This window comes from Aptenodytes patagonicus, chromosome 8 (assembly GCF_965638725.1).
Source record: "Aptenodytes patagonicus chromosome 8, bAptPat1.pri.cur, whole genome shotgun sequence".
Taxonomy (NCBI): domain Eukaryota; kingdom Metazoa; phylum Chordata; class Aves; order Sphenisciformes; family Spheniscidae; genus Aptenodytes; species Aptenodytes patagonicus.
In genome coordinates this window covers 16,314,529-16,333,201 of record NC_134956.1, presented here as the reverse complement: position 1 = coordinate 16,333,201, position 18,673 = coordinate 16,314,529, and the positions used below count along the sequence as shown (strand labels likewise).

At 42.2% G+C, this 18,673-nt stretch overlaps 1 protein-coding gene across 2 annotated transcripts in view; it reads right to left on the bottom strand.

Annotated features, from left to right (window-relative positions):
- Positions 1 to 1,201: 1,201 nt before the first annotated feature.
- The window catches only part of PTPRG (protein tyrosine phosphatase receptor type G), a 425,362-nt gene continuing 407,890 nt past the window's right edge, over positions 1,202 to 18,673 (bottom strand). For both annotated transcript variants that reach the window (XM_076346545.1, XM_076346546.1), the window contains 12 exons: positions 18,344 to 18,478; positions 17,976 to 18,110; positions 17,399 to 17,571; positions 16,217 to 16,352; positions 15,742 to 15,888; positions 13,812 to 13,905; positions 12,458 to 12,534; positions 11,901 to 12,029; positions 9,413 to 9,559; positions 8,470 to 8,612; positions 5,202 to 5,337; positions 1,202 to 4,465 (listed from right to left, as the gene is read on the bottom strand). In XM_076346545.1, coding sequence (XP_076202660.1) covers positions 4,319 to 4,465; positions 5,202 to 5,337; positions 8,470 to 8,612; positions 9,413 to 9,559; positions 11,901 to 12,029; positions 12,458 to 12,534; positions 13,812 to 13,905; positions 15,742 to 15,888; positions 16,217 to 16,352; positions 17,399 to 17,571; positions 17,976 to 18,110; positions 18,344 to 18,478 — 1,599 coding nt within the window. In that variant the 3' untranslated portion in view covers positions 1,202 to 4,318. The remainder of the gene's footprint in view (positions 4,466 to 5,201; positions 5,338 to 8,469; positions 8,613 to 9,412; positions 9,560 to 11,900; positions 12,030 to 12,457; positions 12,535 to 13,811; positions 13,906 to 15,741; positions 15,889 to 16,216; positions 16,353 to 17,398; positions 17,572 to 17,975; positions 18,111 to 18,343; positions 18,479 to 18,673) is intronic.

The following is an 18,673-nucleotide window of genomic DNA, read 5'->3' as shown; positions in this document are numbered from 1 at the left end:
TGCATTCCTTCTCCTTTGATAAGTAAAACCAATGTAGTTCACATTGTTAGAATGGCAACAAAGAGAAGAAGAGCAAAGGGGTAACAGTAAGAGTTGAATTACATCTGTAAAAAAAAAAAAAGAAAAAGAAGAAAAGCAATGCAGTGGATTAACAAATAGGCTTTTTCCCTTCATATAAAAATTGACTGGCACCATTTGAACATAAACTTCAGAACACAAGATCTGATGTCAGAAGACATGAATTTGAGAAAGACTGCTAAATCTTTAAGACAACTACGTTTTAATTTTTTTTTTAAAATTAAGTTGGTTTTGTTTTGCTGAGAATTAGTAGCATGTATCTTTGGTAGAATCGATATCAATAGCTTTTAGCTTTTAAATAAAATATATCAGCTTAAAAAAAGATTAATAAGAAGGCAGTTGTGCTGTGTCAAAAAGATTCTTCTCCTAACGTTCCAACGTATCACTCTGGGTTCAAGCAATTCAAGCAGTCAGAAACTGGAAAAACAAGTGAAATTTTGCAGATCCTGTAAATGATTCCACTAACCTAGAACAGACCCACAGTACAGAAACAGTCACACACAAGAAGTAGTTTACGGGTTTGGGATTTTTCTTTTTCCTGTTCCTAAATTCGTATTTGGAAACAGACACTGTGAAATACTAAGGACAAATGCTGTTTAAAATGAATGTTCTTTAGACCTTGGTCCTGCAGAAGAATCGGTGCTTAGCCTGCACGCCTGAGCAGTCCTACTGGCTCTCCCAGACCTGCCTACCAATGCCAAGTTCACCTACAGGAGCATTTGTAGGACGGGGCATTCGGCTGAGACTGTCACCCATTTTAGATGTTAAGGTGACGCAGCAGCTTTCCAAGCATTCCCTCCTGGAAAGCTTGGCTGCTCTTACGGGCTCAACGCACAGAAGTCTTTTATGTCTGTCACATGGTCTGCGGGCGCAGTACACACGCAAGACATGGAGAAATAATATTTTCTAAATGTAGACGCACACATATGCACGTGTACTTCAGTCCTTTATTTCCTTATTTCTCAGGGCTGGTGCTGAGGACCACGTTTTATAGCGATGGGATATACTCAGGTTCTCTTAATTTGCAGGCCTGCACATTGTCTGGGAACTTCTGATGCTTGAAAGACATCCTGACCGAATGCCAAGAAGTGGTTACAGCGGGGGGGGGTGGGGTGGGGTGGGGGTGGGGTGGCAAAAGCAAGGTTGCGATGCACAGAGTGGGACTTTGGCCAGAAAGACACGAGAGCATCTCAGCGGAGCTCTACGAGTGCAGGTCTCTGAACACACGCTCACTCCTTCTGCCAGTCTCGCTCAGTCCCAGGGAAAGAGGTGGAAATCCGTGTAAGAGAGCAGAACTGCAGCTGCTTACAGCAGGATAGATTTGGCTCTTACGCGCTCTTAATCCTGACCTTCACAAGCAATTCCTAGCTTCATCCACTCCAAGCCCAATGCATCTTTACCATCTATTGGCTATCTGACTGTCAGCACAGCACTTAACACGCAGCTTGAGCCCCCCGAAGAAAAAAAATCCATGGAGAACTCAGAGAACATCAGTGTAAATTATTTCCCCATGGATTAAACCCCAAGCAAGTATTTCAGGTGCGGGAAAATGCCAGTGCAAATGCACGGATTTCCAAAGCATCTACCAAAGTTCAACCCCACAGCCTTCTTTCACTGATTTTTAAAACTTGTGAGAAGGTAAGGGATTAAACCAAGGATATTCAGGCAGTGTGTCATGAACCACAGTTATCTTCCATCATGCCAGTGAAATGAACGTAATCAGCTGAACGTACTCAACAAATCCAACCCTCTTGATGCCTGCAGTAATTTTTGTGTCACTTAGCTCTTGTCAGGGTTTGAATTCTTAACTTCTCCCTACACCTCCCCAGGAACTTAAATACTTCAGCTTGAACTAATCCAACTCATCAGAGTCCCTTTGTGCTACCAGCCGGAATTGCCTGCGGCCAGGATCACTACTGGGGGCTCCCCAGGCTCTCATGCGGGTGCGCACTGGCCAGCAGTCCACCCAGCAAAACCTTCCAGCCCTTGGCAGGCAGCGGTACTTGAAAATTTACTTAATCCTTGTTACTGGGCTGTAGCGACTGGAGAGCCAGTCTTAACCCCTACCAGACATTAACTGACTCCCTCCTCGGTGCTGGGTTGTCGCAGTGCAAAGGGGATGCAAACTACAAAGCGATCTTTTGAAATATTTTGCACTTTTTTTTATTTGGCCTAGTTGGTGCTGGACATGGGACTTCCTTACCGCAACCATGGATGTATTACGCTGTTCAGCATTAGCAGTTATTTGGATCACTTGTACGGAGGGATTCAACAAACTGAGAAGTAAAAGGTAACTATGTAAAAGGTTGCTGATGAATTCTTAAATACTTTGGTGTTGAATTAATCAAGCGTATCCATACTAGGAAATCTTTCCCTTATTAAAAATAAAAGGCCAGATGTTAGCGCATACCAGTTTGCATAGCTCCTCTGCTCAGCGGGGCCGTATCAGCTTGTACCTCGTGAGGTTCTGAACAAAAATACCTACTCTCAATACAATTTTAAGCAGTTCGCTCTCAGCTTCCTTGCATGTGAAAATGCACAGAACCTTCCTCTAAGCTTCCTCCCTGCCCTCCCCTCCAACCAAAGTGGATTTTGCCTTGCCAAATGTCTATATTCCAGCAAGATTGGACTGGCAGAAATTAATAGGTTTACATTTAAATGAGAAACATGGTGTAACATTTTGACAAGTCCTGAAAAATTACAATGCGTGTTTTGGGCAGTTGAAATTTAAAAGTAAAGAAACTAATGCCATATATAAGGGGTAGTGCCTTTAACTGTATACCAAACATCAGGATGGCTGAAATGACGTATTTCTGTTTCAAGGCAGATTCAATAACCCCTCCCTACTCAGCCGAGCTATGAAGGACATGATTAGCTTTAATTTTCAGTAGAATTACGTATGTGCTTACTGCTTTTGTTAAATAGGGATGGACCTTGTTGAATTGCGACCAAATACAAAGGAAAAGGGAGCCAGTGAGGATGTATACTTAAGTGCTCCAAACAGTAATTCAATTATTTATATAATCCGGGGCGAACCATTTTATTGGTGTGGGAGGGAAAACACAATAAGCTAGGTTTGTGCTAAAGAATTAGTCTGGCAAAAAAAAGAGGGAGAATGTCACTTTATAGGTAGTTTTTTTATTAGTTTGCTTCACCAGTAAATATGGATCAGTACTTTATGTTTTAGCACTAAAGTATGAAAATTACACACCTGTAAAAATGGCATCTAACAGTTATGAAATTAAGAAACGCCTGTCATCATGTAACATACCATTAGGTGTGAGGTCATATTCAAGAAATAATAAGGAAATTAATGTGTTTAAAATATTGAATAGCTTAGTAATGTAAAATATTGCTACCTTCAATATATCTGAAAACAGGTCTGATTTTGGGTTGTAGTAGATTTCTCACTGTATTGGCTCTGATGAGAATAAAACCAAAGTACTTTCCTATCACAGGGCTGGTTAAAAACTAAAATCGACATTTTTCTGAATACATGGGGAAACTTTGAAATTGTAAATTCAAAACCTATCACTGTGTCCCACATATGAATTGCATCTAATTTAGAATTATATTGTATGTAATTTATATATTCCATGTGAAGCAAGTCTTGGGCCTGTAAGTGTACAAAACAGCGATTTGAAACAATACAGAAATAATTGTTTCAGCTCCACAAGGCTATTACACCTTCACTGTAGCTCATAATCACCTGCCACGTTTTGTTAAGAAAGGATGAACACTGCTCATCCACTCCACTGGAATGCAGAATACCGATACCAAAACTGTGACGTGATCATTAAAATAATAAATATGGTATGAAGGGGTACAGTATCTGTTGTAGAAAGACTCCACCTGGCCTAGCATTCAAGATTTAAGATTTGAGGATCACTGTAGTTAGCAAAACTTCACTGCATTTAAACAAAACGGAAAAAGCGTATGTTTGTTGTCATGGAATGTCACATCAGGGCTTGTCTTGTATTAGAATATTATAGGCAGTAACACTGATCATATAGTGCAAACTAGATAAAATTGCGTTTCACTGTGTGAAATAAACAGAGGTGCAAATGCTCAGTAGGATACCATTAAGACATAAAATGGCAAAAAATAAATATCAAAACTTTTATCAGTGTAAAAAAGTAATTGGGTTATTGTATAACCTAGAGTCTGGCAAAAAAGGCCTCAAAAAAGTTCACTCAGTCTTCAGAAGTTCTACAAATTAAGTGCCTTTTCAGGTTTCCAATTAGACAAGAGACTCCATGCTTTCTGCGGGATCAGATTCGTCACTGGCCATCACAGCACCATTTTTGTCCAGTGTCATGGGACCGTTTCCATTTTCCTTAGTGCTGACTAAGCTTAGCATTGCCTTATAAAGAAACTGGTACTGCTCCTGGAAAAGAAAAGATAAGTTATTTCAACCCTTTCCGTGTACGTAAGTGAGTGGCACTTAAATTTGGCATTTCCAGGGAAGGTCGCGGATATTCATTACTAGAAGCATACATACAGCAAAGAAAAGACTTAGAGAGCAATTACCTTTGTTAATCCAGTTTAACCTTGTCAACCCAAAATTCCAGTTTTGGGTAGATTATATTATTCCTGATATATTATTAAACACTACAGGAGAGCAGGACAATACCTGACCCCATGGCTCAGCCCCAGGTTGTTCCCTTGTACCGGCAGAGCCACGCACACTGAGACAAGGGTGCTGCTCTCGCTGCACACTGAGCGAAGAGCCCCTCTGTTGAAGCTTTATCTCCCTGCAGCTCTACCTGCCCGCTGCTGCATCCCTTCAGATCACAACGTGCCAGGTTTAAATAGCACAGCTTAACTTACAGGGCTGGCAGGGGCATGATGACGAGCTGAAATGTCCTCCTCTGCTAGGGCTGCCTGTACAGTGACCCCCTAACTGTACGAGAAACAAGCTTAACTGCAAACCAGAGACTTACAGTGCGGGTTTGAGGTTTATAAAAAATGACTACTGTACAGAAAAAGCACAAATGCAAATTCTGCTTGGTAGCAGATGCAGTAGGGCTTGATAACATACAGAATGTGTGTTTTAGTTCATGCTTTTGGTCTCAGATGAAAACCCTGTAAACTACCCATTTATATTCCATTTAAAGACTTACAATGTCTGTAAATACCCCAGGCCGCATAAGATTTATCATCTTTGCCACCTGGAAAACATCGACAGCATTTTCGTTCTCCAGCTGCTGGGACAGAGTGGTAAGGGCACATAGCGTTCCCGCTGACACTGCTCCATACCTGAAAAAGCACACCAAAATTATAAGATACTCAGAAACATACCTGGGCAGCAACACAGAGCCATGAAAATGTTGATACAGTCTTATTTGATTACTGTAGTTCATCTTTGTATCTATTAAATGCTTGTTTTACACTGGCTAATTTTTAGTCATTTTAATTTATAGAAGAAATTTGATGGTACACCAGTCATCCTAAGCTATCTGCGGTATTCAATACAAAGAACTGTATCAGAAGAAGAACGTGAGCCATTTAAAAGTACTCAGCCTGGAGAGTATAACACTGAAATCAGTTCTCACATGCCACATGCACTGAAAGCACCTGCATTATAGCTGAGCGTATTTTAAATTCATTAGTGGGAGCTCAAGCAAAACATAAACGATTAGAAAGAAATGAGACTTTGCCTCTTCCTCCACATCTGACAATTATAGAAAACTAACACGGGTATGAGGTGCTCACAAGTAAACGGGGCACATCTCAAAGTCTTCCTTAGGTCTGACTCATCGGCAAAAGGCAACATCCCCGAGTTGGGCACCCCAGAGACATTACGGATTCTGACGAGTTGAGCTGTGCTGTCATTTAATAAGAACCCAAGCAACAGTTATTCGTCAGGAGCATGAATCAATGCGTCCTTGAGATACTGGCCAGGTAGAAATCTTATGCTGCTAAATCTGTGGGTGTACTTGAATCATGCGTGCCGTTGCAGGGCATGGGATAGAGGATCCTAAGCAACAGGAGCTCATAACTGCTTCTGAGGAGCCTCAACTGCCCCCTGCTCTCCCAGTACACAGGAGACTGCAATTCTGTCCTGGCTTTGCTACGGGTTTGCTCTGTGACTTCGAGAAAGTCTGTGTCTAAATGTCCCCACCTGTAAAAGGGGACATTGGTGCTGATTTGCTCTGTAAACCATTTGGAGAGCTGTACATGGAAACTTAAATAATCGGCAAGTGCTGCAATGCCATCTGGTATCGTAAGATTACCACTAGGATTTTTTACAACATTCCTGTGGAAATCAAGACATATGCTGACTTAATTTCGTATGATTTTTGCAAACTCAATTTGCCTAGAAATGGGAAACAGAAATCAGATCACAACAGATCTGCTATATTGGATGAAAAGTCTACAGAAGCAGCAGCAGAGCTTCTGCAGAACTATATAGATGGCTGTGACTGATCATCTACAGGGACAGTGGACAAAGTGGCCAATGCTTGTGCCTGATGGGACACAACTAAATGCCTCTGAGGGTCTAATGGCTTCATTTTTACGTGGGCTGATAACCTCCAGCTCCCAACAATCTGAAGGCTTTTCTCTCAGAAAATTTGCAGCAAATCTTTATCTAGTTGCCTACATATGGGCAGTTATATTTAAAAAACTTGACAACTGTCTCGAGTTGGAATTTCTGAACTTCTTTGAAATGTTGTTATCAAGTTCATCCCACCATGCACTTCCTAAATACCACACGCATTTAGTATCTGCAAATTCATATATTTGGAATTAATCTGCAGTTGTAATTATTAGTGGATTATGTGATATAGTTGTTGCATGTAGTAAAGGGAAATTTTCATTTTCAGCTACATTTGCTTAGGCTCCAATGAAAAGCAGAATCCACATTATGTATTGGGCATGAAAATAAAATCATTGAATATGACAAATAAACCAAAAAAGCAATTTACAGAAAGAATGACTCAGCACTGTTAGGAATGTGATTTTGATTTTTTTTTTTTTTTTTTTTTGTCTAGCATGAAATGCCCAAATCAATAATGGTTCTAATTTTGTAAAACATAATCTTAAATACTGCAAGAGTAGCAAAACCTCACTTCAGACTACCCAAAGCATGAATATTAAAACTAGCCTGGAATTAATCAGTGCTGGCAAAAGGCAACAGAGCTTACACTGTGCATTAGCAAGGCAGGAGACAGTGGGAGAAAAACTACTTGCTGCAGCCCAAGGCACCATTTGCAGGAGTCAGTTGGGAAAAACCTGTTGCAGCAGCAACACACCGATGTGAAGTGAAAGCTCTTGCAGCAACGGCAGATACCAGCGTGCAATCGCACATCAGCACAAAGGCTGATCTGACCACTGAAGTACCAGAGCATGGCAAGAACGTTTTTGCACAAACGGTGAAGATTTCCAAGACTTTGGCACTAAGTCTGTTTTGTAGCAATGACAAAAGGTCTAATGGACTCGAGTGCGGGGGGGTTGCAGGTATAGCAGTCGTTTATGCTGGCTTGGTGTTCGCTTAAGGGCAACTCAAGCAGTGTCAGAAATTGGGCTTCCTTGTGGTTTTAACGGCAGAATGACTCTGGGAAGCGCTCTGCCCGCCAGGAAACAGTCCCTCCAAAGAAATCCTGATAGACCCAGGCTCCAGCTTCACTACAATGGTATTTTGCAGCTCCATAACGTGTGCAAAGTAATAACAAGCAATGCAATATTTAGCACCCTTTATAATTGGGCATTCAAGCATAGCTGGCAAGACAATGCTCACCACTGCACTACAAAAGAGACAAGTGTTGGGGCATGCTGGCCCCGTGTTAGTGGGCTCCCTCCCTCCCACTTGGCACCATATGGGCCCCTTGGAGTGTTTTTGGGGAAGCAGAAGGAGGAAAAATAAATCTGCTTTCAGAAAACCTGGGCCCTTTGTCACAAGATACTTCTGCTGCTCATCCCGACACACAGCTGAGCCGAGCTTGTTCTGTCTTACATGGCGTATTAAACCTGAGCTGTTAGACAGGAGCTCAGGGCTGTTTTGAAACTGGTTTCCATAAGCCCATGTTGGGCTGCTCAGAGCCTTGTCTAAACCAGGGCTCTGCTGGGTTCTGAAACAGGTTGTAAGATTTGTTTGGGATAATTCCAGGTGCAGAAGAACCCAAAATGATTACAAAGCAAACATAGCTTCACTTTCTGAGTCCACCTAAGACTACAACCAACATAAAAATGACACTAAGCAAAATGTATTTGGCCTCAGATGCCAACTGAAACCTCATCCCCGGCAGTTTAAATATTCTGATCCTGTTCCCTAGACCACTAAACCCCATCCACTCCATGCAAGAATGGACATCAATCCTAACAAGTGTCCTGTAGCTGAGTAACTCCTTCTACAACCTGCACATAAATGGGAGAAAAGAGATGACATACTCATCATGAACTATGGTGGGGCCATCCCTTGTTAAGGCCTCTTCCTTGATTACATTGATAAGTTCAAAGGTACTGCTTATGGGAGCATCTGGGTTTGGCCATTTAGGACACTGAAAGTGGCGGACTTCCAGAACGTAGTCATCCTGCAATGAAAAACCAGCCTGGGCATTAGTTTCACATTTATCCACTCCAGGCAGAAGGAGGGAAGAGCCTCACTACAAACTGAAGAGATACCTTCTTCTTCCAAAGAGTTTATAGAGAACGAGGAAGACAGACGCACAGCTCTAGCATCTCTGTAACAGTGAATGCGCTAAAAGAATGCAACTTTAACAAAACGTTTAACTGATAGATTTTGTATTTGAGTTCAGGGCTTACACCCATATAAACCTTCTCTCAGAGCCCTTACAGCTCAAAAGTCAAACAAGAGCAGAGCAACCAAGGAATTAAAATTTAAAAGGGCTTGCAAACTAATGTTTTGCAGCAAAATCCAGCTGCAATCCCGATAGCAAACTAGAGGCAGGTTTATAGCTCAAAAGAAATGTACTTAAGTAAAACCCCTTAATTAAGAGCCCCCAAACAATTAAACTCTAAATGCTGAATTTTGTAAGCAGAAATAGGACAATAAATCTTGGTGTACTTTACAAAGTATAATTCAATCTACTTGTATGATTTCAAAATGAAAAACTAATGTCTTCACTTTCAAATAAGACAAACAATTAATACTACAGTCTCACTAGCTAAAGGAATCTACCTGGAAGTAAAAGATGTGAGAGGGAGAAGGAGCCAGTGAGAATACCTTTCCCCTGTGAGCAATGTGCATGCACATGGATTTACAAGTAAATCCTTTTCAAAACTGTTTCTGAACATTTCGTCTTCCATATTTAAATGACAACAATAACATTTTTGGGAAAAGCCAAGACCCATATTTGGAGTTTTATTTTACCTGGGTAGCTTCAAGGATAAAATCGTGGATGATAATTTGCTCTTCGTTAGAGAGGCACAGTCTGTCTTTGCTGATAAGGGTCACAGTAAAGGCCTCACAGTTCATGGATTCCTCGCGACTTGGCCAGTACACAAACTCATCTTCTGCCTGGAGGAATGAAACAACACACTACTGCAGCCTTTCAGATACCTTGTGTGTGACTGAAAAATCCACTGGATTAAAAAATTGGTTTGATAAATAGAGATGATCAGGAGCTGACCTTTAAAAACCATTTCTGTCTAAAACAGATTTACTATTATAGTAGGCAGTAAGCCTGCCAGATCCTTCCTTTGTGTGTCCAAACAGGTAACGTCTGCTTTTTAATTGGTTTCATAGGGAAATGGTTATCTTCGCTCACTCATACTTAACCTTTGTATTGTATCACAGGCTTTATTACCTCCTGCCTACACAGTTTTGCATGAAAGTCAGATATCTGTTTAGAAAAAAACCTCACTGACCTTTAAAAATTAATTGCTTATTATTTTTAATTTGTATTTATTGTGGTCTAATCCAAAACACAAGGGTATCAGTAGAAGGTCTGTGGATCAGGTCTAGGTAGAAGACTGATGGATACTTATGTAGGGGTTGAATTTTTAGGAGCGAGAGGAGGAGTGAGGAGAAAGGAAGGAACCCAAATATTCTTAGCCTTGAAAAAAACACTGGCTTAACTTAATGCAAATTCTCTAGCAAAATGCCTCTACTGAAGGGATGCTATAAAATCTCAGTGAGACTGTGAATGGTGGAAGAAGCTCAGTGCTGAAGTAGCCTAACTGACAGGGTGTAGATAAAATACTGTCAAAGCTATTCTTTAAAAAATAACTGTGCATTCCTAGTTCACTGCAGAGAAAAGAAATTAGGCTCTGTCATCACATACATGCAAAGCTTGTTTCTCCTCCTGGCTTCAGGGATCTACTGTCCCTGCAGCTTAAGCACAGAAGCTACCCCGTCAGCATGCATGGCACCGCACGCCCGCGTCTCTGAACAACCCGTGTTTTACTCATGAGAGAACATGAGCTACGAGCCCACTTTATCCCGCTGTGGCCATGAGCACGTCTCTAAGACCAGGCTTACTTCTGTGGGCCTGGAGCCTTGATGCACATGATGTGCAAGATACTGGCGACATTTGGGCCTTAAATGATTATTCTGAAACTGGGACTTAGGGTCCTAAGTCCTCCGAGTGCTTTGAAAATTCTGCCCTCAGTGTGCAGAGACGCCAGCAAGCAGTGTAATATTGCTGAACGCCAGGGAAGTGACCTGTCCTGCCAAGTGACAGGTCCTTGTGCAGCAGTAGTGTGCATTATCATCTCGTCCTTTGGCATTACACATTCAGCACCTTGACACGGTCTCAGTCCTGTGCCACCCATCCTTGCCAGCTAACAACCCACACCAAACACTGAGCCAATGCACGGATGCTACTGCCCTGCTGGCCAACCTCCACCCTGGGAATGGCGAAGGTGAAAGCGGGGACCAGGCATCCTTGCAAAGGATGTGGCCAAGTCCAGCGTTCCTCCTTTACTCTTTAATCACTATTGTTCTGCAGAGCTATTTCGTATACTTGTAAAGACAAGATCAGCCTCTTCATTTCCACCTGACACACTTTCATTAGTGCTTTCTGATTTGATCAGATTTCTCTGAACACTCTTCGCCCTGCAGTGCTGCAATCCCTTTCATCGCGCTGCACACAGGAAGCGTATCGACTGCTGCCTCTTTAGTAGCCCCTCATGACTGCTATTTTCTTGCTGTAATGAAGGTGGTTTCTCTCCCACTCTCAGCTACAATCGTCTATTCACCTCAGTGATGCGTGCATGAAAAAACGAACTGTTTAGTTCTTAATCCTTTTCAATGCGCCCTCTTGAGACGTGCTAGTAAATCTGGAAGCAGTGATTAGCACTTCACCTGTGTCTCCTTTTCCCTCTGTCTCATTATTTCCACTTAACTTAACATACATGTTTGCTTTTTACTTTCATCAAAACCAGCATCTGTAACCTTCCACAGCGGTAGTCTTGCATGGCCTGAGCCTTAAGCCCCCCGGGCAAACAAGCAACCATCCTGCTGTCCCTGCTTCATATTTCTGCTCCTCTCAAAGTCCTTACCCATGGCCCTGGCCACCCAGTAACCTCAGTGCCTTGCATCCCACCAGCCAGGCAGCCCTCAGGAGCTTCGCAGAGATCGTCATCGCTGGCGTGCTGCCTGTGAGCATTGTGGCCCATCCAGCTCAGGATGTCTTTCCCAGGGGGGAGGGCAGAAGGGGAGAGCAAAAAACCACGCCCCACATCTCGGAACTTGTCTTTTTGTAACAAGCTTATGGCAAAGTTTGAGAGGGTGGCTCAAAAATTGGCTTTGCTTTCAACCAGAAAATAGCCATAACATGCAACTAAGTGACCCTACGCTGGTGCCCAGCTGGGCTAAGTGACCGCGGTACTGCGCAGGGAGGGACGGTTTAACTCACCAGGCTCTGGTTGTCCGGCAGCATGACGATGATCTGTGCATTGTGATCCCAGATCATTCGCCAGAAATCTTTAGTCGTATGCGGCAGCGGATGTTGGGTTATGATGAACTCGTTACTCCTGTAGTAGCCCTTTTGCAACAAAACAAACCACACAGTTACTTACTGCCTTCAATACTTTTAAAGCATTAATTTCATCTTTGGGGACACATAATGACCCTATTTCATTTTATTCCGCAATATTTTCACACAGACTATAATTTTATAACTCCATTTCCATTCTGCAGCGTCGCTGTTGTTTTCGTTTAGTCTAAATCCCAGTATTTATTTGACTGTATCTCATGGAAATACACATTCCATCTAAATGCATCTTGTATTTAATTTTTTTAGGCAACAATCTTTAATAAAACACAGTTAATAGCTTTACATTATGGGGAAGGTGTTAAAATCTCATCTGTTAATACACAGCCATTACATACAGAATTAAGACAATTATAGGCGTCTGGTATTTAGCACCTTAGAATTGATTTTACTTTGTAATTAGGTGTTGGCTTCCTCACCATGATATAAGAGGCATTAATGTAATCTGTTCCCTTCATTCCAGGCAGCGGTGCCAAGCCCACTCTAGCACGCTCAGCTATAAGATTAAAAAAAACAGAGAGGATAAAAAAAAAAGATCAAAGTCTGGTCATGGCACAATGCAGGAAGTAAGAATTTCTCAGACGTTAACAAACCAAACACTGTGCAGCTCCCATCTCCCGCAGGAGCAGGCCAGCACTTTAACTGTGTTAAAGCATTGCCTGCTAACACAGGATATAAAAGAGAATGTTGCACAATATTCCCACAAGGACAAAGTAATTTCAGGAATCAAATTTTACTATAGCAAAGATTTTCACAGCAGGCTGAATTACCAAATAACAGTATATGCAGTGATAACAGGGGATTTCAGGTAATTCTGACTGTAGTGTTCCATTTGTCTCCAGCAGCACACAAACCCAGCTGATTTATTTTGTTTTCCCTACCACTCCGTAGCACTACCATCACTCACTCCTCCCAGCTGGAGGGTGAGAGAACCTCCAGAGACAAACCCCTTCCCTAACGGGTAACCACACAGAAGCGTGTGTGTTCTTCAGCAGATCAACACTTCTCCGTGTTTGAGGGCTGGGTTCAACAACATCCTCAAACCAACTGACAGGCCTCAAGCGCCAAACTGAAATCACTGCAGCTATGTGGCACAAAGTGCAAAGTCGTACAGACTATTTCTGCCCCGTTCACATTTGTTTTTAAGATATATCCTGATGACTTCCTTCTTTATTAACAAACTTCATGACGGACTGTATCTGTGCCATTATTACTTTGTGCTAGCTTGGCTATCATCTGTCCTGTATGTCCTGTACTCTGGGTAATGTGACGGGAATGACGTTGTGCCCATGCTTGGCCTGGTGCAAATTCATACTGCTTGGCAACCATGCACAGGTTCCATATTAATGGCCGTGAAACCGTGTCCTCGGCCACTAAATACCCTCCGATCTGGGGAAGGCTCACATGCAGACATTGAGTGTAGTAGCTGAATTACAAACAACTTGTGCCAATCACACTGGGAGATCTCACCTGAGCTGGGAGCGGTATCAAAGTAATTCTCTCAGTATTCCACAGATTTATCCCCTACCTAATTATTCAAATTCTTAAGCCCTTCAAATTAACATTTCACTTGGACAGTATATCTGGCTGACACTGTAACTATTTTCTTTTGTTCAGTTTCATCAGGGTAATTCTGAAAGACAAGACAGCTTGGTCTGAACAAAAGATTACATTTCTCCTTCCTAGTGGCTATGCCTTTTCATGCATAACACCGGGAGAATTCAGTACAAAAAGTTATGCTAGGCAGTAATCAAACCGAAGATGTGATCTTACACGGCACAACTGATGAGTTCCTGTTCTTCTCTTTGTTGCAGTCTTTCTGAGCACTGAAGCATTCCACGTATTTTGCATTACACTGTGTAACCAGCTGAAAGAGAATAAAGTAGTGAGTCAGTCCTCACAGTGCTCTAAATGAAGAGAGGAGGTTTCTTTGCCAACTCCTGCGAAGATGCATCAGTAGAAGAATAAACTGCATTGTTAAACTTGTTTGAAGTACTCAAGATGCCAATGGAAATCATACTTTTCATACAACATGTTTAATGGATAAAAAGATCTCTGCAGCTCTCAGCTTCAAAACATCCTGAAAATGAAGTTCCATCAAAATGTATTTTCACAGAACACTACGTTTAGTTATCTTTGAGAATATATTTCAAAGACTTGCAGATACGTTCAGTCAGAAGCAGGTCTCAAGGAAGAAAAGCTAGCAAAATAAAACAACAACAAAACTTCTATTTTTTTCTTCTAAAATAAAAGCCAGATCATTCCTGCAGAATGTCTTTTTCTTCCAAGCCTTTGGGCAACCCACCACGCTGGCATCCGAGATCCGAGGCTGTGGGTTACATTCTCTGGTCTGCCAAGTTCATTCCGAGCTGCTTACAAGGCACAAAGAAAAGTCAGGGAGGCAGATTTGTAGTTGAACGTTCCCCCAGTGTATGGGGAAACTCTACCAGAGCAAAGAGGTTAAAGGTGGCTTTTTCGTCTCCTGCACTAGCAACTCATTACTCAGCGAAATTTTACTCTAAGATGGTTGAATGTAAGCTACTGTACCAGGGCATGAGCACAAGTTATTTTCTGCCGGCTCTGTGGTAGCAGCAGAAACGAGAGAAAGATTTAATAATTGCTGCTGGTCATGTCCCAGTTTCAAATGCACTCTAAACAAGATAGCACTCAACTCATCTACGTACTGGCATAAGCCCCATTAAAAGTTATGGGGTTTCTAAATACCTGTGCAACGTTGGCAGAGAAAGTAATTTCTGAAAATGGCACTTAAGTTTTTGAAATTTTGCCACGAGTCATCAGAAAACTTCTTTATACATATAATTTAGTATTTTTTGTAAAAGTGCAACACTTTTTTTTAATAAGAAATCTTTTTCTCCTGCTGCATTTTCTGTGCATGTGTGCGCACTTGCGCTTGTTTCTTTAATTTAGTAATTAAACATCTGGAATGTCTTGACTGATGGAGAACTACTGAGATTTCTGCAAGTGAATTCAGAGAAGTTAATTTTTTGAATAGCTTGGCAGCTGGTATAAGTTAACAGTTTCAGTTCCTTAGGTAGTTATTAACTGTTTAGCTGTGAAAACAGATGTCACGTATAATCTTCTTATGATACATAGTCACACAAAATGTTTTTAAATGCATTCAAATAAAATGCAATCAGAAAATCTTAGGTTTCAAATAGGAGATCTGGGCAAAAAAATTTACTTTGGCCAGGATGAAAGCAACTACGACATAGCAGGGAAAAGCAGCAAGCATAGTTATTAGCAATGAGAAAGGCATATTGTGTTTCCTGGTCTTAAAACATTTTTAATTCTTTATCCAGTGCTGAAATAGTAGGTGGTGCTAAGAACCTAATTTCATGTCTTTCTCCATATGTATGCATGACAGCCACAGTTTGGAGGAAGACTTCCAGCTAAGCTAACCACAGACTCGGGAACATCCAAGCCCCCTTGGGAACAGGGAGACCAGCAGCACACTCCAAACCAGTGTCCATGTCCCTCTTCTCGCCTCTGACTTCAAGAGTGTTAGCGTTGATTTCCAGCAGTGTAGCTAAGACTGTTGAGGACCAAACTTCTCAAGATGCTGTGCTGTGCTAATCAAGTGTTCTGGTTTGGTTCCTTATCTGTGACAACTGACAGTGAAGACAGGCCATACAAAAGAGAGTAGAGAAATTAAGTCCCTCTGGGTGGCAGTGATAAGCTTTACCTTGAACTGTTTTTCTAGTCGTGTCTTCCCTCCTATGCCAGGTATGAGGATGCTGTTAACATAACTATGCAGCTGGTTTGCAGATACTTCAGTCTCCTTCCCAAGGATGGCTTCCAACAAGGCATCATGAATAAAAATGTACTGCTCCTAGAAAAACAACAGCGCTTGGAATAAACTAAACAGCTGGCTTTAACTGAGGGGTAGAGCACACTAAAGGAAAGGGTGTGCAAAACAAGCCACCCATGCAAATACTGCCAAATCCAGGATAAACATTTACAAGTGTAGCACGTACAACTGAGTAAGTCAAAAGCAAAATCTGAAGTTTCTGGTCTAGAAAGAGAGAGACATTCCAGTGCAAAAAATGCCCGGTGATATATTCAGTTTTTACAGGGATGTAACTGAAAAATCCATTTTCTTTTTGATTACAACATAAAAACGAACATGGCTTTAAATTCAACCCCACTGCAATCTTTACCTCTGTCTGGACGAGGTAGTTGCGCTGTGTCCTGATATGTTTCAGGAAACCCAGGACATTAACTGTGCTTTTGTCTTTTATCTGTTGCAGCATACTGTCTATCACAATGTAGGTACCAGTTCTGCCAACACCAGCACTATAGAAGACATAAAAGAAAGCCATGTAATACAGCCGGACCAAAGTAAATGTTCACAACAGCAGAACAGAACTAAGCAAATATTCCTGTTCACAGACTTTCATTTCCCTGCTAGCCCCAACCATGAAAGTTTCTAAACAAAATATTTTGGGTTTCTGGGAATTTTACTAGGTATATATTTCACAATCTGACACTTGGCTGTCCTGTCTCCACTGCTGTTGTTACTAGTGTTGGCTAGAAGAAGCCATCTAGAGATCCACCCTATGCCAAACTGCTGCTATCCTGGACCATCAAGTTGTTCCAGGCTGCGGAGCTGCCCTGGTAGGCTTCAGTCTTGAGGTACAGCTTAAGCTTCACAGTGGAGCTGTAATCCTGCTCTGGAAATGCAAGTGGTACCAGCACTACGGAAAGGCATAAAAGGGGGCTAATCCTGTAGAGGCAGGACTCCTTGAAGGGGAAGAGGGTGGTCCTGGGTCCAACAGAGAGGGTGGAGAGAGGAACTCTTCAGAACTTCTCAATTTCTGCTCAGGAAGGAGCTCTAACCCCCATCATCCTCTCCTTTTCGCTATGGTGCTGTACAGCCCCCTCACACACAGTGATGAAGGCCACATCCCTTAACTCATTTAAGGGAAATCCTCTGTTGACTGCAAGTGCTGGTGAATGTGAGTGTGGTTCAGCGGCAATCGCATGCCCAGGTGTCCGTCTATTCACATGGCTGGTTGCCAGCAGAAGTAATCCTGCCCTGCCCATGCACTGAATGGGCAGGCTACAAACAAGCTTTGAACAAGGAACTGCACAACCACATCAGTGCAATGCTCAGCAGCTCAGTATCATGACACAGGGATTGGCTAATGCAACTGGGAAGCTTTTGCATTGGAGCTGTCTTAAGATGTAGGCAAAGCAAGCTCATGTCTGTCTGCACTCCATGGGGCTGGCACACTCCTCCTGTGTTAATAACTTACAGCGTTTGTCTTAGCTGGCATGTAAGAGCACACGCTGTGCACTAGGTATGATTGCCATGAAGCAGTTAACCACACCCATCATACCTGCAGTGCACCAGCACTGGTCCCATGTCCGGGGTTCTGGCTGCGGAGGACCTCCTAACGAAGGTTAGCACAGGCAGAGCATACTCCGGCACACCCATGTCAGGCCACTGAGTGTAGTGATACTGAATAACTGTTCTCTCGTTCTGCCGCCCTTTGGGGTTTCCTTTCTGACCCTGCGTGCAAAGTGTGTGCAGAGAGAAGAGAAAGATTAGGAAAGAGAAGCATAGAAAGATACTCAATCCTACTGGCTTGCTCAGCTGAAAAAGTGCTGGACTCTAACAGAAGAAATCTTCTGCAGCTCTGCCTCCTGCTAGGTGGAGACAGAGTTCAAGGAAAAATACATGTGGGAACAGGTAATAACAGCAATAACTGTGACACCAAAGCAGCAGTACTTCAGAAAAAGAAATACAGGCTAAACCTTTCACCAGGTTCCTTGTAATCCTGGCTTTGCTTACTTATTTCCCATCCACCTGCTACTTCAAGTTGCCTATTCAAATGCTGAGTTTTGCTCCTGTGTGCCTTGCATCCTACACAAGCCAGAAAGCATCTGGATGAGAATGGTGCAGGTTTTACTCACCTTTTTCATCTTTGTGTTCCTGACTGTGAAGCGGCGCACAGTGTAGCAGGCATGAATGTTTGTGCTCTTCAGCGTGACGATTATGTTGCCATACTCCTCACTGTTCTCTGACGGCCAGTACTGATCACATTTTCTCTGAACAAAGACATAGTTGGGTGGGTTGGCTGAGGGTTTGAGCTGCTTCTTTGTATTTGTGTTTAGAGCTTTTTTAAAAAGTAAAATCGTGGCTAGCTATGTATCCCTCTGTTATGTTAGTTACATACTATACATCAATATATATCATCCCAAACCATTTAAAAACAAATTCTGCCCACGTGATTCGGCGAGGTGGTAAGGAGCAACTGTTAACAAACTAGAAAATCTCTTACTCTTCCTTTTTCAACAAGGTTTGTGATCATGACAATGATTCCAGTATTTTGTTCCCAAATCATCCTCCAGAAATCTTCAAAGGTAGACTTTAAAGGTCCCTGGGTAGCAATGTAGGCTTTTGCTTTGTTGTAACCCTTCAAAGAAAACCATAATGCCAAGTGAGATGAAAGCAGTATCATGGCAGACATATTAATATTTTGAAGGTAACAAAGAAAGGTGCCTTTCTCATTCAGAATAACGAGGAACTTGTAGCAAAATTATCAGGAGAAGTTGGAAAACACGACCACTTCACAAGTGGCAATACTTCCTCCTTGTGGAAGGATTCAGAG